The 22,907-nt window shown below is 47.2% G+C and overlaps 1 protein-coding gene across 10 annotated transcripts in view; it reads right to left on the bottom strand.

The window, feature by feature from the left end:
- ST8SIA5 (ST8 alpha-N-acetyl-neuraminide alpha-2,8-sialyltransferase 5) overlaps positions 1–22,907 on the bottom strand; it is a 95,291-nt gene that overhangs the window by 53,302 nt on the left and 19,082 nt on the right. For 2 of the 10 annotated variants that reach the window (XM_005586777.5, XM_065533884.2), the window contains one exon: positions 542–649. The exons of 6 other annotated variants lie outside the window; for them this stretch is intronic. In XM_005586777.5, the coding sequence (XP_005586834.1) occupies positions 542–649 (108 nt within the window). Of the gene's footprint in view, positions 1–541; positions 663–22,907 lie in introns of those variants that run through there. 2 more of the 10 variants (XM_074022390.1, XM_074022391.1) reach the window with 1 other exon arrangement.

Here is a 22,907-nt window from a genome sequence, read left to right as displayed (position 1 = left end):
AATATTACTGATCAAGAGGAAATAGCCACATGATAGGGCGCATAGCAAATCTCAGCACCATCTTGATGGAAATGGTTCTGCTCCAGCCAAGGGCAATCTCCCCTGTGGGCAGGGCAGGGAGTACCTGGGCAGGGGACTTCAGAGAAGCAGGGAACACCCACCTGACACCCGCTTCTTGATGCCACCCACCCACACACACCTACACACACTTGCTGGCTGATATCTGAAATCCCTGCAGCAGGGACAGAGCTTCGGCCCCCACCCCTAAATGGAGGTTTGAGACCAAGACTCCCCACCCTACCCCCCGGATAGAAGGGGCCAGTGAATCCCTGCTCGGTTGTGGTTGGGTCCTGTGCCTCATCCTTCAAACTCATTCACCCCCAGGTTAAAGGAACCAGGTGGGATACCAAAGTGCAGGGAGTTTTGAGCCACTGAAACAAGCCTGCTTCTTCCATCCTAGGAAGTGGACAATGTGGCAGGGGCTGCAGGGTCACCCCGGGTCAGGCTTCCCCCCTCCCTGGCCTTTTGCCGGGGTCTGTACCTGGAGCTGGAGTCACTGCCGCTCTGCACTGCTGGATCATCCGTGACATTAAAGAGCCCCGTCCAATTGGACAGCTGGTCACCACTCTGCCAACCAAACTGGAGGCCTCTGGCAAGAAAACGAGGCAGTTGGTACTCATGCTCATTTGCTGGGTTAAGCCTGCCTACCAGAGAGCCACATTCTGTCGCTGTGCCCAAGTGACACATCGCCTTGGTCACACAGTTAAAGGAAGCAATGGTACTGACTCCAACCATGAGGACGGCGATCATAAACCACAGCACTCTGCAATGCTCTCTGCTGTTCCACACCCATCCCCTCATTCCATCTGTACCAGCAGGGCTGAGAGCACGCATTTCATACACAGGGACATTGAGACTTCGTGAGACAAAGGTCACAGAGCTCTTCTACCTCCTATACCGTGCCATCCCTCAATTCCTGCCTCCAGTTAAACCAAAAGAGTGCCAGCACCAGCACCAGCACCAGCACCAGCATTTTGTCCTCCTCAAAAGCCAGACACACTTCAGAGCTTTTAATAAAATCTACAGTATTCCAGCACACAAGGATACCATTTTTGGTTCAAGATGTGCACTCAACACATGTTTATCTCCACTCCTTCCCCAACGCTCACTAAAATGACAGCAAAGGGATAAATACAGACATGCATGTGGGGAGAAGGCCATAGAAGGGGCCAGCAATAACATGCTGGATGATGAAAAGCACAAGGTCACGGACCTCACCAGAGAGTGGACACCTGACTGCCTGCAAAAAGCAGATCTACTCGCAGTGAACAACTCAGGAAGGCTCAGGAATGGAAGGTCCCCAGGCCAGCAAAGGTGGGAGTGCAAAATGGAGCTAAGAGCAGGATTGTTTGAAGTCCACACAAAAAGCAGTTAGACAACCCTCTCCCCAATGCCCTGTGAATTCCCATACCAGGCCCTCTTCCCAAGCCCAGGCAGCCTGGCCACTCTACCTGCCCACCTCACAGATGTCAGGAGATTGCTTTCTGGGGAAACTGACTCACAGAAGTTCTGCGCTGTTTTCTTATATCAGAGACTCTGCACTGAAAACAGCGGGTGTGCCTGAAAGTCTGCTTACTGAGTGCACCTGGCTTCTGAATGCTTGGGCCACACACCTGCCTTCCAGGTTTGTTGAGGGATGGGTTTCTCAGGAGGGAAACTGACCTGCTCAAAAGAAACAGATATGGAGGAAAGGGTTGGTGCCTGCTTAATCGCCCCAGGGTAGGCTTTCTCAGCCTGGCACTATGGCATCTGGGGCTGGCTACTTCTTTGTTGTGGGACTGTCCTGTGCATTATAGGATGCTGAGCAACATCCCTGCTCTCTACCACTAGACGCCAGCAGCATTGTACCCCGGACCCTTCTGTTGCGGCAATCAAAAATGTCTCCAGACATTGCCAGTGTCTCCTGGGGGCAAAATTGCCCCAACTGAGAATCGCTGTCTATAACATCCACAGAGCTTCCAAGAAACCTTCTAGTGACTTGCTGGCCCTTAAATATAAACAGGCTATTAGGACCATCAGCATGTGAAGAAAACGGTAACGGTCAGAGAACAAAACAAAACAAAACAGCTTTCTCTGCTCATGCCCAGTGTGGTCTCAATATGCAGAACGATGCCAGTGAACTCATAAACCTGTACCTCCCAAGGAAATGCTACACCAGCAACCATGTCATCAGTGCCAAGGACCATGTGTCCACGCAAAAGGACACAGGCGAAATTGACAAGGTTACAGGCAGGTTTAATGACCAGTTTAAAACCTGTTATCCAGAGGGCCATTTGCAGGATGGGTGAGTCAGATGATTCCATTCTCCGACTGGCCAAAGCCAATAGCATCGCCTCAGAAAGAACTTTTGACTGGACAGAATCATGGATGTGAAATAGTTCTGTAAATAAATAGTGAAGCCAGGCTTGTTGGCTCATGCCTATAATCCCAGCACTTCGGGAGGCCGAGGTGAGTGGATCACCTGAGCTCAGGAGTTTGAGACCAGACTAGACAACATGGTGAAACCCCATCTCTACAAAAAATACAAAAATTAGCTGGGCATGGTGGCACTCGCCTTGGGAGGCTAAGGCAGGAGAATCCCTTGATCCTGGGAGGTGGAGGTTGAAGTGAGCCGAGATCACACCACTGCACTCCAGCCTGAGCAAGAGAGTGAGAACCTGTCTTGAACGAATGGATGAATGAATGAATACATAAATAAGTAAATAGTAAAACACTTATAAAAAGAATGCAGGGGGAAAAAGACAAATGAAAAAAGAGGAAGGCCGAGCGTAGTGGCTCACGCCTGTAATCCCAGCACTTTGGAAGGCCGAAGCAGGCGGATTGCCTGAGGTCAGGAGTTCGAGACCAGCCTGGCCAGCATGGTGAAACCCTGTCTCTACTAAAAATACAAAAATTAGCTGGGCATGGTGGCAGGTGCCTGTAATCACAGCTACTCGGGAGGCTGAGGCAGGAGAATCGCTTGAACCTGGGAGGTGGAGGTTGCAGTGAGCTGAGATCATGCCATTGCACTCCAGCCTGGGTGACAAGAGTGAAACTCCATCTCAAAAAAAAAAAAAAAAAGGAAATTTTTTTTTCAATAAAACCCTTAATAATAAATAGCCTCTAAGCTAAGGGAATGGGGAAGCAGATGGTCACTGGAGCTGGGAACTGATCCATCCATATCTCCAATAACAGGCTGAGTGCCTGAGTCTCTGCACCTCTTGAGGCCTCTTTAAAGATAACTGTCTCAGTTGCCTTCAAAGTCCTTGACTGCAAGTATCACAGATCTGAGCCTTCTTCTATGATGCCCATGCATGCCCCTCTTCAGAAGTCTAGCTCACCTCCCAAGCGTGTTTCAGCTTGGTCTCTCAGCCAGACCCTAGGCTGAGGAGGCTCCTTGGGGCCCTGCTAGCAGAGAGCTGCACACATGAGGTGCTCCAGCGATGCTTTGCTGAGTGACAGTAGACCCCGTTCTCATACACTCCAGGCTCCACAGCAATGGGGAGCTCAGAGCAAAAGGTACAACTCACAGGACAGAGGCCAAAGCCAAACAAAATGCTTGTCCAGTTCTTAGTCCATTCAAAAAACAGAAGTGCTCTGGTCTGGTTCTGATTCAATAGTTATTCATTTATCCATTTGTTTATTTATTGAAGTGGTTGTTTCCTTTCAAAGAGATCACCAAGGTATTTCTTGGAGAAAATTTGGGCTTGGTTTATTCGGAAGAGAGACACTTTGAGCACCTATTACGAACCCAGCCCTTTACATAAATGGTCTCAATTCCTACAAACGCCTCACACAGAAAATCTCATGATAGGGCCACGCATGGTGGCTCACACCTGTAATCCCAGAACTTTGGGAAACCGAGACGGATGGATCACTTGAGGTCAGGAGTTCGAGACCAGCCTAGCCAACATGGTGAAACCCCGTGCCTACTAAATATACAAAAATTAGCTGGGTGTGGTGGCACATGCCTGTAATCACGGCTACTCTGGGAGGCTGAGGCATGAGAATCACTTGAACCCGGGAGGCTGAGGTTGCAGTGAGGAGAGATCATGTCACTGCACTCCAGCCTGGGTGACAGAGCAAGATGAAAGAAAGAAAGAGAGGAAGAGAGGAAGAGAGGAAGAGAGGAAGGAAGGAAGGAAGGAAGGAAGGAAGGAAGGAAGGAAGGAAGGAAGGAAGGAAGGAAGGAAGGAAGGAAAAGAGAGAGAGAAAGGAAGGAAGGAAGAAGGAAAATCTCATTATCTCCATTTACAGCTGATGAAATACGCAGCTCAGAGAGGTTTAGCAGCTTGCCCAAGTAACAAGTAGCCAAGCTAAGATTTAAACCAAGGGCTAACTCTAAATGCTTCTACTCCTAAAAGCCTTTACCAAATAGCCTAGAGGCCAAGAAAACAGTAATATTTCCACCCGAGATTTTGCAAACTAGCTAGTTCACAAACATATCAAATCAACGTCCAGCCCAGGAGTCTGCTATGAGACTCACGGGTCCTTAAAAATAGTCTAACCAGCTAGACTTCTTCCCACAGAATGCATGAATGGTCAGCTAGCCAACCACACTGTCGTCCTACCCATGGTGAGACCCCAAGTCCCTTCACATGGCAGTCCCCTCCCAGGACTATAGAAGTGAGGGACTACTGAGCAGAAAATATGATAACTTAGAAAGACACTCATTATTAAATGGGGGGAAAAAACAAGCTACAAAAGGAGATACACAGTAGTAGTTCCATTTATGTAAGGTTTTATACCAGAAAGCTGGTTACTTTTGTAGCTGGAATTAAAGTTTATTCTTTCTTTTGGTTTAGCAATGTTTACTCATTTATCTCAAAAAAACCTAATTGCATAATTTTCAAAACCAATGTATTATATAATTTAAATTCCATTCCTGAACTAAGGATAGGATCTATTATTAGTCAAAGAAACCCAATGAGGAAGGTGCGTGGAGGTATAAAGGAAGATGACAAAAGGAAAAACATTTCATGGCTGGGCACGGTGGCTCACGCCTGTAATGCCAGTACTTTGGGAGGCCATGGTGGGAGGATCACTTGAGGTCAGGAGTTTGAGACCAGCCTGACCAACATGGTGAAACCCTGTCTCTACTTAAAAAAAAAAAAAAAAATTTATCCAAGCATGGTGGTGCGTACCTGTAGTCCCAGCTACTTGGGAGGCTGAGGCAGGAGAATTGCTTGAACCTGGGAGGCAGAGGCTGCAGTGAGCTGAGGTTGCGCCACTGCACTCCAGTCTGGGTGACCGAGTGAGACTCTGTCTCAAAAATAATAATTAAATAAAACAAATTTGTAAAAAACGTTAAAAAACAAAACATTTTATTCACTCATTCATTTATACAACATTTATTGAGCATCTACTATGCATCAGGAACTGGTAGTTGCTGGGCCAAGTAACAGCAAAGAGCAAACTCTTGTTTCCAAAATGCTCACCATAAAATTGAGATAAGTACACTAACACACATGGAAATATTAGCAAACAAGAGAGGACAAAATCAAGTGCTTAAATGGAATGCTGTAACTGGTTTTTTATGTCTAATTTATTTTTTCAGAAGGAAAATATTTGAAGTGAATATGACAGGATGTTAACATTTGTTAACACTGCTAATTCTCAGTCATGACTGCATGAATGTTTGTTATATTGTTCTCCATATTCCTTTGTAGTCTATATTTCTACAATAAAACTACATGTTAAAATAAGTTTTAAGTCCAGGCACGGTGGCTCGTGCCTGTAATCCCAGCACTTTGGGAGGCCAAGGTAGGGGAATTATGAGGTCAGGAGTTCAAGACCAACCTGGCCAAGATGGTGGAACCCCATCTCTACTAAAAATACAAAAAAATTAGCCAGATGTGGTGGCGCACGCCTGTAATCTCAGCTACTAGGGAGGCTGAGGCAGAGAATTGCTTGAACCCGGGAGGCGGAGGTTGCATTGAGTCAAGATGACGCCACTGCATTCCAGCCTGGGTGACACAGCGAGACTTCATCTCAAAAAACAAACAAACAAACGACAACAACAAAAAAACAAGTGCTTAACTGTGCTAAACTGGTAATCACTAACAAGGCCTTAGAGTAGCCAAGGTCAGCTTCCTGGACTCAGTCAGCCTTGCAGAATCTTTGCACCTTGCACGTTAAGCTAGGATTGAACACAGCCTTGAACCTAAGGAAATAGAACATATAAAGAATTATGTAAACTGATTTATTCAAGACTGAATTCAGATATTTAGAGGCCCCAAGCACTGAAAAGTGTGTGGTGCCACCTCACGCCCATACTTACTCAAAAGTTATGTGCCTGTTAAAATAAAAATAGCTCTGTCTGGATTTTCTGATTATGAAATCCGGGATATGTTTATGGAGGCTCAGCTTTTCTCTGTCGTGTGGTTATTGCTGACAACCTGGCTCAGCCAGGTCCCCGGTTGTGTAACCCACAGCCATATAACTTAGCCCCTTGCTCTCGTGGCAATGAATCCTACAGCCATCAGAGGGTGGGGAAAGCTGCCCATGCTTCCCTGAGCCAACTACCAGGGGAATTTCAGGACAGAAGGCAAAAATCACATCTTGGGGAAGCAATTTAAAAACAGGTAGAATTACCTCCATTAATAATACCCTCCAAAAATTGTAAGACATTATCTTATTAAAATTTTTGCCAATGGATTAAAATATATATATGTTCCAGGCACTGTGACAGATTTACAGTTATTTCAAATCCTCCCAAAAGCCTATAGGTGGGCATTAGTATGCCATTTCATAGATGAGGAAACTGAACGTAGGGAGATTAGAGTTACAACCTGCCCAGATACTGTGAAGAACAGAGAAAGTATTCAAGCCCAAGCCCAACGCCAGGGCCCATGTTTCCTCCTTCTCTCCTTTAACCCCATGTTCTCATGCTCTTTTTTGGGGGTAAAAAGACTTTTCCATTGTCCAGTATTTTTAATATTGTTCGAGCTGCTGCCATTGCTGTGGACTGTTTAATGATGAAGTCTATATAAAACAAACCATGGCTAGGCGTGGTGGCTCACGCCTGTAATCCCAGCATTTTGGGAGGCTGAGGCAGGCAGATCACAAGGTCAAGAGGTCAACATGGTGAAACCCTGTCTCTACTAAAAACACAAAAATTAGCTGGGCGTGGTGGCATGCACCTGTAGTTCCAGCTACTCGGGAGGCTGAGGCAGGAGAATCGCTTGAACCTGGGAGCGGAGGTTGCAGTGAGCTGAGATCGCACCACTGCACTCCAGCCTGGTGATGGAGTGAGACTCTGTCTCAAAAATAATAATAATAATAACCATAGAATATTGTAAAATGAAGAGGCTGAACTAAATCATCTCTGAGATCCTTTTCCATTTTGATTGAAGAGCCAAAGTCACAGAATTTCTGGCACTAGAGGAGGCCAGTGGAGGCAATTTTGTGGGGGACACAGGAAGGGGAGGAAGTGGCACATGTGTAGCTCTCCATTCACAGTGTGTGGGCTCCTGCACAATCTGCCTTTGCATATGGTAGGCCTGGGGCCAAGCGTGTGCGAGTGCCCACTCAGATGCTGGAATCTCCAGGGTGGCTGAACAAAAAGAGGATGAATCTATGGGGCACAGGGCACTTGGCGCCATGGACTTGGGTTCCCTACAGAAGCCCCACCCCTGACGCCAGAGCCCAGGACCCCATGTGCTGACTGCTCAACCCAGTGGGGCACAGCGTGCAGCCCAGGTCACCAAAAGACTGGTCATGTGCTCAAGACAAAATGCAACCGAACCCATCCTTGCAAACCACCTCCAATAGCCTCCTGCTTCAGGTTGAGGCCCCCACAGGCTCTGGAGGGTGAAACTGAAGCCACTGTCATTGCTATGCTCTGTTTTTCAGGTCAGTAGAGGACAGGAAGGCAGCTGCTTCTTAGATGGTCTCCTAGGTCTTCATACCTTCCCTGCCCAATGTCCTAAACACTGCCATCAGAGTGAGCTTCCTAAGGAGTATCCCAATAGCACCACTTGTCTGTTCCAGAACCTTCCAAGACTCCCCACGATGCAAAGGACAGGATTCCAGACCCTAAACTCAGTTCCCCAGCAGTGGTCCTGCAGTTTCACTTGCACCCCTCTGCAAACCTCATCTTTTTAAGCCACCATTGTGCTCCCACACTCATCCTGCGCCCCACCTGCCTCAATGTCCCTCAACCTTCAATGTCTAGCTGAAGCACCACCACTTCCCTGAGGCCCTTCTTGACCACTCCGGCCCAGCCTACCGGGCCATCCCACCTTGGAACCAAGTCAGCACTTACTCTCAAACCCCCTACATCTTCTCATCCTGCCTGACTCAGCAGTCACTTCTGCCTGTCTATCTCTGAGTTCTGTCACCCCTACATAATTATGGTCCTTCCTAGGGAAGAAACTAGACTTTATATCTAAACCTGAGCCACAAATTGTCTTTTTCAAGGTCCTTAAGCAATCAGAGTGGGGAAAGGGGGCTAGGGGTGGGTGCCTTGAGGTTCTAGACCTATGGGATCCTAAACCGGGGGTGGGTGCCTTGAGGTTCTAGAACTATGAGATCCTGAGCTCCACCCTCCCCAGAGGCCCCTTTAAAGAAAATTAGAACAGGAGAGTCTTACCAGTCCTGGGAAAGAGGAAGAAACAGAGGGAGGGGAGGCCAGCCAAAAACACATGCCAGACTGCTTGTTGAGTTCAGCCCTCCAGGGGCAGGGCAGCCATAGAGATGTTAGAGGTGCCACCAGGCAAACTTCCACCCAAGAGACAAGGTGTACAGTGGATCATCCAGAGCCAGTAAGGGGCACCAGGCAGGGAGGGGTGTGAGTTGAAGGGCCACAGGGGCTGTCCCCTGTCCCTAAAGTATCTTACCCATTAACCTGTCACTCAGACTCCAAAAGAATGACAGTGTTGCGGCCTACAATTACAAATGGACTTCTTCAATGTTAGGAGATACTGCTGCTGACCTCAAGAACTGACAGTCTGGTTTTAACCATTAATTGGGAAATGACCACCTTGCACAGGTGGGGTCCTGGGAAGAGTCCAGAAGTTGGGGGGTAGCGAGAGGACAGAAAAAGCAGCGAGCTGGAGAAGGCCAGGCCAGGGCTCTGCTAAGAACTGCAGCACTAATCCCAGAAACTGCTAGTTCTCAGTGAGGGGCAAATAGCTCCAATTGCTAAACAGCCTTTCGCAGGATTTTAGGCAGAAGTGCCAATTTGATGAGGAAGAAGGCTCTGGATAAGAAGGTGTTATCAGTGCCTCTCCATCACTCACACACCTGCAGCTGCCATGTTCCTTTAAAGGTGTTAACACCAGCCCCATAGGTGGCACTTTCTTCAGAGCTTCAATAGCCATCCAAACAGATGACTCACCTCTGGGCAATGCCTGCCTCTAGAGATTCTTGGATAGAGGGGTTCACATTCCACCATTCACCAGCACTGTGATTCTCAGCACTGAAACTCTCAGCACTGAACCTCTTTAAGTCTCAGTTTTCTCATCTGTCAAAGAGGATGAATAATCCTCAACCTAAGGATATAAACAGTCTACAAAAGCAGACATATAAATGCTAACATGCATATAAAGGCTTTTATATCTAATAATGCACAATTAAAATGTATTTAACCCAATGTTTGCATCCAGTAAAGATAACGGAGTGGTTGATGGACAAGGTGAGAAATCTTCCTTTCCATTTGTACACACTTTTGTAACTTTTGATTTTATACATGCTTGCATTACTTTTTCAAAAAATAAATAAAAGTAGGCCTGGCACTTTGAGAGGCCAAGGCAGGGGGATAGCTTGAACTCAGGAGTTTGAGACCAGCCTGGGCAACATAGTGAGACTCTGTCTCTACCAAAAAAAAAAAATCAAAAAATTAGAGCTTGGGAGGCTGCGGCAGGAAGATCTTTTGAGCACAGGAGGTTGAGGCTGCAACTAGTCATGATCACACCACTGCACTCCAGCCTGGGTGACGGGGCAAGATGCTGTCTCAAAAAATAAAAATAAAAGTAAATAAGCAAAAGTAGGCTGGGCACAGTGGCTAATGCCTGTACTTCCAGTGCTTTGGGAGGCTGAAGTGGGAGGAGAGACCCGGAGTTCAAGGCTGCACTGAGCTATGATTGTGCTACTGCACTACAGCCTGGATGACAGAGCAACACCCTGCGTCTAAAAAAGAAAAAAGAAACAACAACAAATATTTACAAAAAATAAACAAAATTAAATTTTGGTGTGTGTTTAATCTGACTAGTAACCAAAGACATGCAAATGAAAATAATACAATCTTATTTTTAACCTATCAAATTGGTAAAATATATGTAATGTTAATACTCAAGGCTGGTCTTTGGTATCAACTTTCTGAAAGAGGATTTGGAAATAGCTATCAAAAGGTTTAATAATGCTTATACCTTTGGTCCCAGTGATACCCCTTTCAGGATTTTATCCTCAGGAAATTATCAAAATCACAAAGAGGGTTTGAACCAGACAGACTGTTGTCTCAAGTCTTATTAATCAGGCAACCTAAACAGGCACCATTAGGAAAAGGCTGGGGACTGCAGTGCTTCAGAATGATGGGAGGGCTGGCACGGTGGCTCACACTTGTAATCCCAGCACTTTGGGAGGATGAGGCAGGAGAATTGCTTGAGCCCAGGAGTTCTAGACCAGCTTGGGCAATATAGTGAGACCCCATCTCTACTAATTTTTTTGTAATTGGCCGCGCATAGTGGCACACACCTATAGTCCCAGCTATTTGGCAGGCTGAGGCAGGAGGATCACTTGAGCTTGGGAGAGTGAGGCTACAGTGAGACCTGACTGTGCCACTGCACTCCAGGCAGACCCTGTCTCAAAAAAAACAAAGAAAAAAAAACCACATGGATGGCCATGTAACCACCAAAACATCATATATATAAAGACGTTTTAAATGACATAGGGAAACCATTAAATTTAAGCAAAAAAAGTCAGAATATATGTGTAAATTCACTATTATTTCATACATCTTTTTAAAAAGTGCTTAGTGGAAAACCTGAAAGAAAACAAGTCAAAAAGTTCTGATGTCTCTGAGTGGTAGGATAATGTGAAATTTTTTTTTCCTGCTTCTTCCTACTTTTTGGCTCTGAAAGCTTTACGATGAACAATGTATTATTTTTATAACCACATTAAAAAGTGGGAACAATGTAAACTCAAAACAATAATAGTAATAATAAAATAATAATCCTAGACAACTTTCTAGGTTGCTTAGAGGCACACAGTAGGTCCTCAATAAATTCTTCTGGGACTGTCTCAAATAAGAGAAGAAGCCTTCTTTTTATTCCTCTCCTTTTTCTTAGAGTATTACGTTAGCAAACTTGTAAGTACTTTCTCTTCTTTAAAATGTGTAGATAAATCATTTTCAAAATTAAACGGGTTTGTGGCCGGGCATGGTGGCTCACGCCTGCAATCCCAGCACTTTGGGAGGTCAAGGTGGGTGGATCACAAAGTCAGGAGTTCGAGACCAGCTTGGCCAATATGATGAAACCCCATCCCTACTAAAAATACAAAAAAATTAGCCAGGCGTGGTGGCACAAGCCTGTAATCCCAGCTACTCGGGAGGCTGAGGCAGGAGAATTGCTTGAATCCGGGAGGCAGAGGTTGCAGTGAACCGAGATCACGCCACTGCACTCCAGCCTGGGTGACAGAGTGAGACTCTGTCTCAAAAAGAAAAATTAAACAGGTTTTTCTTCAGTTTTATGACCCAGGGCCTTCCTTCTCAAAAATCCGGGAGCTATCTCTTTGAAATGTAAAAATCAAGGAAGACAGTACTCCTATTTCCAAGTTTCTGCAGGAAGGTAGGAATCTCACTTCAGTGGGTGTCTTGCTCCGGCTTGCAAAACTATCTCCTGTCATAAAGATATGAGAAGTTTGTTTCTCCTCTGGATAAAGCCAATTAGCTAACACAGATGGTCACCCCAACTACCAGGTGAAGTGAAGATGAACTCTGTGTGACAAATGGCTCTGTCAACTACAGGAGGGCTAGTTGTTTATCCGGAGAAGATGCGGGTAGCGGTTGTAGCTGCCTGGCTATGTCAAGGGGGAGATTTCTTTCTGTCTTTGCAGTCTCTTAGCAGATTGCTTGTGATGAGCACTACATTCTGATTTAACGCTTATTCAATAATAAAAATATTTTCTTTCTCTACCAAAAGAAAAAGAAAAAGGCCTTTTGGTAACTCTTTCGGCGTTGCACAAACAGGAGGAATGGTAATGACGATGATGGCTGGTATTAACACAAAAATGAAAAATGATGAAAACAAAACAGGGACAGTTGTTTCATGCTGAAAATGTCATGCCTTTCTCCTGAGTAACTGCTACTACCCATACCCGTCGGGGAACTAGAGGTCACCCACCGATCACCGGGCTCAGGGCCCCCTTCACCTCCCTCTTGCCCCAGCAGGAAAGCCCAGGCCCCTGTGGAAAGCGAGGACCCCAAGGATCAGCAGCCAGAGTGGCTGGAGCCACTGATCTGAAAGCCCTTCCTGACCCAAGTCTTGACCAAGAACAAAGCCAAATCTGCTTCTCCTTCAAGACAACTCAGTCTCAAGCCAGCAGCCACCCCAGAACAGATGCCCTTACCTTCCTGATGGATCCATCCTGGCCAGGGGAGGACCCTGCTCATCCTATGACCGTCATCTCTAAAGTTAGGGATGGCACCATAACATTCACACTTTTGCTCAAGAAGCTCTCCTTAGAGAGCTCATCTGTGCTCTTCTTGGACCTTTTAGAGTATCACGCACCCTGGGTAAAACAGCCAATAAAAGTAAAACTGCACATTAATCATTTATATTTCCACAAAGTGCTTCACTTCTACCAGGGAGCAAATTCAAACCTGGGCATGAGGGGGCTGGACAGAGAACGAGCAAAGTGAAGGCAACAAGAACGGGGAAGGGTGTCTGCACTGCCTGAGATATGGGAAGACAAGCCTCGGGTTGCCACTTTGCTTATTTGTCCAAGAGGTGCAGGAAGTCTAGGCTTTTATTTTTCATTTCCCAGTTCTTAAAGGTTGCCAATGAATCCAAACTTGAAACACTGTGCAGACCAAATACGACACGCTGTAGGCTGTGGACCGTGACAGCCCCTGAGTTGCAGCATCTTGCTCTATCCCGACCCCAGTCCTGTGAGGGAGGGAGGCAGAGTACACCATCAGCCATCACAGCTGAGGAAACGGGCATAGAGTGGAAAGTTAGCTCAAGCCACCTGGGGGCAAAGATAGGCCTGGAACCCAGGAGTCCTGACTCCTAGTTCAGTCCTCTCAGCACCCAAGGTCTGGATCCTGTCCTGGGAGTCAGTTGCACACAGCATACCTTGGGGTCTTCCCATATTGGGGTGCTGGGTCAGTGACCTCAGCCTTCTGGCCTCATGCACAACACACCTGTTCCCCTTTGCTACCATCCTCACACTGGCCCAGGTGAGCGCATTCCAGGGCCCTGCCTGTTACTACCCCCGCCCTCTTTACAGGCATACAATAGGAATGAGAATGACTGTACTCCCTATCATTACAGGGATAACCTTGAGTAGGTGCTATTCGTTAAAAAAACAATAAAAGAAGTATATCATTCACAAACGTTGCTATTTAACTTTTGTGGGAGGATAATCTACTGAATTATTCATTTGTATTTTCCTTCCTCCATTCTAGAAAGGTAGCTCGGTTTTTTCATCTTCAACCCAGGGCCAACTGGGTTGTTGGGGCTGAAAGGTTTCAGTGCTCAAGAAATTGTGCTGTGAAGAAACTGTGTAAGAGAGTCCTGGGGGAGGAGGGGGGCCAGTGCCTCTGGGTCTGGGGAGGGCTGTGGTGGAAGTGGTGAGACCATGGCCCAAACCAGGAAGCCCGTGCTAGCAGCTTAAGGTCCCTCTCTCCACATCCCTCACAAGGGATAGTAGGACCTCAGAAAGGGGCAGCTTGGGAGGCTGGACCCAGGGCTTCAGAAGCCTCCAGAAAGCAGTGAGCAGATCAGCAAGGCCAGCACAGCCCAGGGGGCCCACGGCATTGTTCTGTTCCACACAAGACCCCCGGGGTCTTCACACAATCCTAGGAGGGGGAAGACCCCGAAGGCACCTCAACACTGGTGGATTCAATTTCTCATAAACTGGTGGGTAAGGTTTAGTCATGTTTTTAATGAAAAGAGAATTTAAAAATGAGCCATTTCTTTCACACCAAGCCAAGCTTGTGAAATAAAATGTATAATTGCTTTCCTATTGTTAATTAGCAAATCACTTGCATTGGACCCCACAGTGTATTGAGGGTACCTTTCTTTTCCCATTCATTCTATTTTTATCTTGTTATATATGTATAATATTTATTTTATTATATTATCCTATATTGGTCCAACAGCCATCCCAGACCACATACTGAGGCTCAACAGCAAGCAAGCCACCAAAGCCTTGCCCCAGCAACTCTTAATTTTCACCAGAGGGAGACAGAGATGATGACAGTAAACTAATAGGCGACAAAATGCGCCATATGCTAAAGGGTGAAAGGTGTTGTGGAAGAAATAAAGGGAAGAAAGGGGGATAAGGGGCTTGGGGTCAGGGAGGAATGTTATTCCACACAGGGCAGTCGGGGAGGCCTCTCTGGGAAGGGGACACGTGAGCAGGACAGGAAGTGGGTGATGAGGGGCCAGCCCAGGTGGATGCGCTAGATGAGGCCTGTCCCCTGCAGACGCAGAAGCGAGGGGAGGATGAGCTTTCACTGGGGCTGAGTGAGCCAGGGGCAGGATGGCCAGTGATGGGGCATCAGTTCATGGAAGAAAGGAACACCACCTTTCTGGGGTCCCTCAAAGCCATGTGAGAGGAAGGTGGGCCCAATTTCATCTCTGGAGGAGCCAAGAACTCAGCCAGGAGTCTCTATGGGATGGGCCCAGAATGTAGGCCTCTCCCTGCCCCTAGGGGGCTCTGACTGCCCTTTCCCCACCCGCCCCCCAAAGCCCTCCACCATCCCCAGGTCTAAGTAAGGAGATAGGCCTCTCAGAGAAGGTGCTAGGACCTTCCCACCTAGATCAAAGTGGAGATGCTGCCGGTTGCGCAGCGTTCTCAGCGGGATGAACAGGCGCAATGACCAGGATCTGCGCTCCCTTGCCTGTCCATGCTCCTGACTCACTCTGTGACTCATGTTACTTTCCTGTGATTCTCCAGAGGGTAACAATTCCCTCATCAGAAAAAGGAAGGGGTTTCATTCACCAGGGTCCACCTGGGGGGCCTTTCATTGGTGGCACAAGAAAAGATGCTGCAGGGCAGGAGTGTCTGGAGAGAGGAGAGGAACGGAGAGACCCCCAACCCCTAGGCCGTCCCCCCACATTCCCCCAATCTCCACCCTAGAAGGGAAAGGAGGAAAGTGGTGAGGCTATGACAGACACTGGGGCAGATGGGGCTCTGCAGGTGGCAGCAGGAAGGCCTCCTTGGGACCCTTGGTCCTGTGTCCTGGGGTCCTGATGAGCAGGCGAGCATCCTGGATTCTAAAGCCATCAAGGCTCTGCAGGCCCAGGGGAGTGCAAGCACTTATAGTGCCAAGGCAAGGGGAGGGAGGAGTGCACACCAGGGCACCCAGCCATGGGAGGGGTCCGGAGAGGGACAGAACAAGCTCCAGGTAGAGCCCTGGGACGGCCTCCAGTCTTCATGCTGCAATGGCCTGAGCCTAGGCCCCCAAGGCCAACCTCAGTGCGTTTCTGCTCCCCAGCCTAGTGTCCCAGGCCCCCACTGTCAGCCCACCCCCTCCCAGATTGTCTCCACTGCTCACCTCAGGAAGAGACCGACACAAGCGGGCACCTGGGGCCATCCAACAATGTCATGCCCCTTCCAACTGCTCTTTGTCAGATATTTCATTTAAAGGAAGGGCTCCTACAAGAGGTAAACAGGCGGGGGGAAGGGGTGTGCACCAGTCTTGCAGCTCTCCTCTGCATTCAGGCCCTAAACGCACGCCACAGTGAGTACACTGCAGACCCCTCCCTTCTCCTTGGGGGTCCAAGGAGAGATGTGGACATGGTGGGTGACGGTCCCCTCAAACGCTCAACCAAGCATTCATCCCAACCACTCTGTCTGTCAAGAGCTCCCACAAATAATGTTTTATTCATCGTATGACATGCCTGGATTCCCCGTGTGCACACGTGTACATGCATGTGTGTGTGCACCTGTGTGTGTGCAAGCCTCCGAGGTTAGCGCCTATACTCTCTCCCAAGCCTATGGAACCCAGTCCCACTGAACCTAACCAACCATTTCATTCCTGCACCTGGCTGTTTGCTTCTACAAGTTTCCTTGTTATGGGTTGGATTGTGTCCCCCCAGAATTCATAGCTGAAGTCCTACCCACACCCAACCCCAGCACCGGTGATTTTGACCTTAGCTGGAAACGGGGTCCTTGCAGATGCAATTAGTTCAGCAAGATGATGTCATACTGGAGTAGGGTTGGCCCTAATCCAATATGACTGGTGTCCTTTTGAAAAGGGGAAATTTGGTCATAGAGACCACAAAGGAGACCACTAGGTGAAGATGAAGGCAGAGATCTACAAGCCAAGGAGCACTGAAGATTATCTGCAAACCACCAGAAGTAGGGAAGAGGCAAAGAATAGATTCTTCCTCGCAGCCTTGGAAGGAACTGCTGCTGATATCTTGATATCAGACTTCCAGCCTCCAGAACTGTGGGACAGTAACTCTCTGTGGTTTCAGCCCTCCAGTGTGTGGTCCTTGGTACAGCAACCCTGGTAGTATACCTGGGGTTGCCTCTCTAATCCTTTGGGCAGAAATCTTACTCTTCCTTTTCCAGGCTCCACTCAGAGCCTGAATCTTGTCCAGTGGTTCCCAAATTGACTCTGTGGAACACTGGGACACCCTTTGAGCCTCTGCAGAGGAGAGGAGGGAAAATGGTGGAGGCAGGGTTGGGAACGAGTGAACTAGGTGGGCAGGACTGGAGCTCCCGTCCTGTTTCAAGCAGAGCATCCTTCCTTCTAAGGTGAGCATGGACTCCTACACAGTCCTTGGCCAGAGGGGTCTCTCTGCTCTCTGATTCCAGCAGCAATGAACAAGAGTTTGCACCATCCACTTGGCACTTAGCATATAAGATAGTTGTAAACTCTTCATGTGCGTTTGAGCCCTCCCTGCCCTACCCCAGGAGAGTACCCTGTTTTATCCATCTTGTTTAAGTGTGATAGTTAAAGTGTCAACTTGATTAGATTGAGGGATACAAAATATTGTTCCTGAGTGTGTCTGTGAGGGTGTTGCCAAAGGAGATGAACATTTGAGTCAGTGGACTGGGAGAGGCAGACCCACCCTCAATGTGGGTGGGCACCGTCTAATCAACTGCCAATGTGGCTAGAATAAAACAGGCTTACTGAGTCTCCTGGCCTTCATCTTTCTCCGTGCTGGATGCTTCCTGCCCTGGAACATCAGACTCCAAGTTCTTCAGCTTTTGGACTCTTGGACTTAACACCAGTGGTTTGCCATGGGCTGTCAGGTCTTCGGCCACAGACTGAGGACTGCTCTGTTGGCTTCCCTACTTTTGAGGTTTCGGGAATTGGACTGGCTTCCTTGCTCCTCAGCTTGTAGACGGCCTATTGTGGGACTTTGCTTTGTGATCATGTGAGTCAATACTCCTTAATAAACTGCTCTTTATATATTAGTTCTGTGCCTCTAGAGAACCCTGACTAATACAGTAACCAATGTCTATAGCAGCACCAATAGAAATATACCAGGAGTCACATATATAATTTTAAATTTTCTGGTAGCCACATTATAAAAAAGTAAAAATTCACGTAATAAAATTGCTTAGAACTAAATACACAGACTTACAAATGAGTGCATACAAAATTGGTGAAGTGAGAATTGACGGATTGTATCAATGTGAATTTCCTGGTTGTGATATTGTACTATATTGTTTGGGGTGTTTTGTTTTTTGAGATAGGGTCTTGCTCTGTTACCCAGGCTGGAATGTAGTGGTGCTGTCATAGCTGACTGCAGCCTCAACTTCCTGGGTCCAAGCAATCCTCCCACGTCAGCCTCCTGAGTAGCCAGGACTACAGGCATGCACCACCACACCTGGATATATATATATATATATTATTTTTTTTTGTAGACACAGGGTATCACTCTGTTGCCCAAGCTAGTCTCAAACTCCTGGGGTCAAGTGATCTCCCACCTTGGCTCCCAAAGTGTTAGGATTACAGACATGAGCCACCATGTCTGGTCATGATATTGTACTATTTTGAAAGATGTTATCTTTGGAGGAAATTAGGGGAAGTAGATACAGGTTCTCTCTGTGTTATTTGTTACAGCTGTGTATGAATCTACAATTCCCAAAAAGATTTTTTGAAAGTGAAAAGAAACAGGTAAAATTAATTTCAATTACATACTTAATTTAACCTAATGTATCTGAATATTATCACTTCAACACACAAACAATATAAAAAAGTTAAGGAGATATGTCACATCCCTTTTTTGTATTATGTCTTTGAAATCTAACGTGTATTGTATATGTACAGACAGCATGTCTCAAGTCAGACCACACTTCCAGTGCTCAGTAGTCACATGGGGCTAGTGGCTAGTGGACAGTGCAGGGCTAGTACACAAAGGGCACTCAATGGATGCTTTCCACATGAATGATGAATGAACCAATTAACCAACCTGAACTAAGAGGGGCCTGAAACTGGGCCTGCAGAATAGCACCTCACCAGCAGAAGGGCAATGGGTGGGGGTAGGGGCACATAGGTGTGGGGACATTGGCTCTGCAGGCACTGCTGGGTGGAAAGAGAACCCCCAAAAATGAACTAGGATTAGAAGGAGGACAACAGCCCAGCCTACCATGGAAGAAAGAGAAAGCACTTGGGAATTCTTGCCTCCTTTTGGGAGTTGTGGGTGTGGCAATGGTGGTCTGAGGAAGTATTGATCCTTTCATCTGCTGAGGAAGAATGGGGAGTTGGCAAGCTGGAGGAGTGAGGGGAGGGAGGTTTGGCCTTCCTTTGCCCAGAGACTCGGCAAATGCAGCACAAAATCAGATGGGATCTCAGGCTGGAGTGAGCGTGGATGCATTTTATTCTCCCAGGACCTGCCCCTCTGCCCCTCAGTGTGGCATTAAACCCCCAGAACCCACAGTGCAGCATCCCACACACATATCCTGGCTTGCCTGCCTTATTTCCATTCCCTCCACCCAGCCAGTCCAGGGGCTCTGCAGGACCTGTGGGCCCCCTAGAAGGAGCCGGCAAAGCCCAGCCTGAGCCGTTCTTCTGAAAGACCAGTCCCTTGTGCCCCACGTCACCAGAGCTGGAAGACAGGAAGTCATCTTGTCCACCCACTCACACTGCATGAGGCTAAACAGAGACCAGACAGGCCGTCAGTCAGCTTCACAGAGCACTGGTGTCTAAAAAGAAACTTTCAAATCTTTGATAGCTTCCATCACCCGCTCCTCCTACCTCAACACCTCAGCCTGTCCCCAGATCCCCCCACATCCAGTCTCTGAGACCCATCAGTTCTTCAAAGCCTCTGTCAGGTCCCACCAGGCTACTCCCACCACCCTCATTGCTGTCTCCTCTGAAACCTACAAGATTTATAGTCTATGCCACAAAACTGCGAGTTTATTTATACACTGTCTTACATAATTTTTCATGTTTGTCTCTTTAAGTGTTCTGTAAGTTTCTTAAGGACATGAATCATACCAAATAATTCTTTAGTAGCATCCCCTCTCCCCAGTGCAAAGCTGAGGGGGTGTTTAATGCATGTTTCTTGATTGTTAGGATAAAGTTTCAGGATTCCCTTTGTATGAATCCATCCATTGAACAATTAGTGTCAGGCACTGTGCTACGACTTGAGAATTCAGAGGTGAACAAAGCATCTCTTACAAGGGTCTTACCACCTGTGTGACTTTACACATGTTACCTCCCCTCTCTGCATGAATATGAAATAAGGAAAACTATCTATTTAATAGGACTATGGAAAGGATTAAATGAAATAATCCTCATTTAGGATTAGCTTCTTAGGTTAGAACCTGCCTCATGATCCCTTAGTGAATGTTAATAATTAGTTTTTTTTTTTTTTTTTGAGACAGAGTCTCACTCTGTTGCCCAGGCTGGAGTGCAGTGGCATAATCTTGGCTCACTACAACCTCCACCTCCCAGGTTCAAGCGATTCTCCTGCCTCAGCCTCCTGAGGAACTGGAATTACAGGCATGCACCACCACGCCCGACAAATTTTTGTATTTTTAGTAGAGATGGGATTTCGCCACACTGGCCAGGCTGGTCTCAAACTCCTGACCTCAGGTAATCTGCCCACCTCAACCTCTCAAAGTGCTGGGATTACAGGTGTGAGACAAACTCCTGGCCAATAGTTAATATTATTACCTGATGAATCCTTCACCTGTGGGGAGGAGGGGTGTCCCTAGGATAATAGGTATGGTTAAGAGCTAAATTAAGAGAATTATTAGATAAGAAGTGAATGACCTGGATACATCAAAAAGGAGAAATTAAATCCTCTAAGTGGTAAATCACTGGAAAATAGAAATGTCAAAAAAAAAAAAAAAAAAAAAAGGTAGGGGGAGGCAATGAAGAAGAGACGGAATCCGGGAGTGAGAGGGTATCACTGTGCTCCTGAGGGATATCTGAGGAAGGTGCAGGAAACTCACATCCAGCACCTGGTGCAGGGCTGGGCATATGGCAGGTCAGAGCCAGGATTAGACGAAAGCCAGCAGGGCACCCAGTACAGAACATTTAAAGAGGTCCTCATTCTCAGGCTCATGTAAGTACAATGCTGACACCTGAGAGTAGGGGCCACCTTAAATTTTGTTCCCTGGATCACTTGCTGGCCTCACCTCATCTCAGTTTTGCAGCAAGTGCTCAAGAGAAACTTGCTCTGACCAGTAAAACTGGAAAATCACTCTGCTGACCCACTGCACACCCAGGCTGCAGTCAGAGCAGCATCCCTTCTTTCTAGGGCACCCTCCCCCTCGAGAACCACACTCCAGATAGATCCTCCAGTCCCTATGGTACCAATCTCCTGGGGCTGTGCCTGCTTCTCGGGGCAGTCAAACAGAAGGCTTTGTCCCCTGGGTCGGGGGAGAGTTGGCTCAGTGATGAGGGCCTTTGAATATACACATGTAGGCAGCACAAAGTCAGGTTGTACTTCTCCTTGACCAAGTTTCACATCCTCAAGTCTCAGGCCTGCACCAGCCACATGCAGGCAGCCCAGCTTTGTGCTCTGAAGGTGCAGGAGAGAGGAAGGCTGGAGGTAAGACAAAGCATAGGAGGGTCCTCTGTATTTGAGGCAGGACAAAACTCCTGGCCTCAGTTCCATTGCACAATCACATAGGAAAGCAATGGGACAGTGCTGAGCAGGATGTGCTAAGTAGAGACACCATGATGCTGTGAATTCAAAGGAGAGAAAGAACACCGTGGGCTGAGACCAGAAAGAGAAGCAGGATTTGGACTGAAAGACAGCTGGGAGGGGACAGCAGGTGGGGAGGCAGCGTGGGTGAAGGCCCAGAGTTAGGACAGATGTGACACGCGTAAAAGACCCTTTGCTGGTCAGGCGCGGTGGCTCATGCCTGTAATCCCAGCACTTTGGGAGGCTGAGGCAGGTGGATCACCTGAGGTCAGGAGTTCAAGACCAGGCTAGCCAACATAGTGAAACCCTGTCTCTACTAAAAATACAAAAATTAGCTGGGCGTGGTGGCACAAGCCTGTAATCCCAGCTACTCAGGAAGTTAAGACAGAAGAATTGATTGAACCTGGGAGGCGGAGGTTGCAGTGAGCTGAGATCGCACCACTATACTCCAGCATGAGTAACAGAGCGAGACTCCATCCCAAAAAAATAGATCCTTGGCTGACAGGGGAGAAGCATTCAACTTCCAGAGTGGGCTTCAGCACAGACTGACAATTAGGGGTGAGATTTTTGTTTGGGGAACAGAGACATTCGAAGACTTCTATTTCTAACAAAATGGCCGACTGAGAAGCCCTCTGGGGCAGGTGCTGTGACATACCCCCCCACATCACCATCAGGAATGAAGGACTTCTCCCCACCTGGTGGGGGTGCCATGAGCCAATAGCCCTCAGCTCTCATTCCTCTTTGAGAATTGCCGCAGGTGAGCGGAGCCAACTTACTCAAGGTTATGTCCTCTTCCAGGTCATATATCTCTTCCAGGTATAAAGGTCAGGCACCCTCACCCCAACTCTGGGCAAGTCTTAAGAGACAGCCCAGCTCCAGGGCTGCCTATGGGGTCCACTGAGGCTTTCTCTGGAACTCTATTGCTGCTCAATTTCTCCCTGTGACCAGTCATATTTCCTTCTCTCTTTCTCAGATATTGATCCCAAGAGCTCTTCTCAATAAACATCCTACACTCTAATCTCTGGCTCAGAGTCTGCTTTCCAGGGAAGCCAATCTGCAACATCCTCCCACTACAAAACACTAAAATAACAATTAAAATGTATTTTAAATGCCTTATTAAATGGATGAATAGTCTGGCAAGAAAAGAAGTAGTAGACGCATTCCTCAGTCAATCTCAGTGATTCATGCTTCCCTTGTAATGGCCAAAGGGCCCTCCCAAGGCACAGGTCACACTAGGAACCTCCTCCTAAAGCCAAGAAAACACAAATTATGCAAAAGAAAAGAAGGGAGAAAAGGCAAGGTATGCAAAACACAAAAAATATGATGGCAGAAATAAATCCTTAGTCATTAGTAATCACAATAAATGTAAATATACTAAACTTTCTAGGCAGAAGACAGAATTTGTCAGACTAGGTATTAAAAACTGTAAGTATGTGCTAGTTACAATAGACAGAATGAAAGACATGCAAATTTTTTTTAAAAAGGAATCAACATGATAAATATCACGTTCTCTCACCACAATACCTTTGAGTTAAAAAAATCAAAAAGATAAGGAAAAACTTGAAGTCTCTGGACATTTAA

Source organism: Macaca fascicularis, chromosome 18, assembly GCF_037993035.2.
Source record: "Macaca fascicularis isolate 582-1 chromosome 18, T2T-MFA8v1.1".
Classification (NCBI taxonomy): domain Eukaryota; kingdom Metazoa; phylum Chordata; class Mammalia; order Primates; family Cercopithecidae; genus Macaca; species Macaca fascicularis.
The sequence above is the reverse complement of the archived record's forward strand: the minus strand, read 5'-3'. Positions and strand labels throughout refer to the sequence as shown.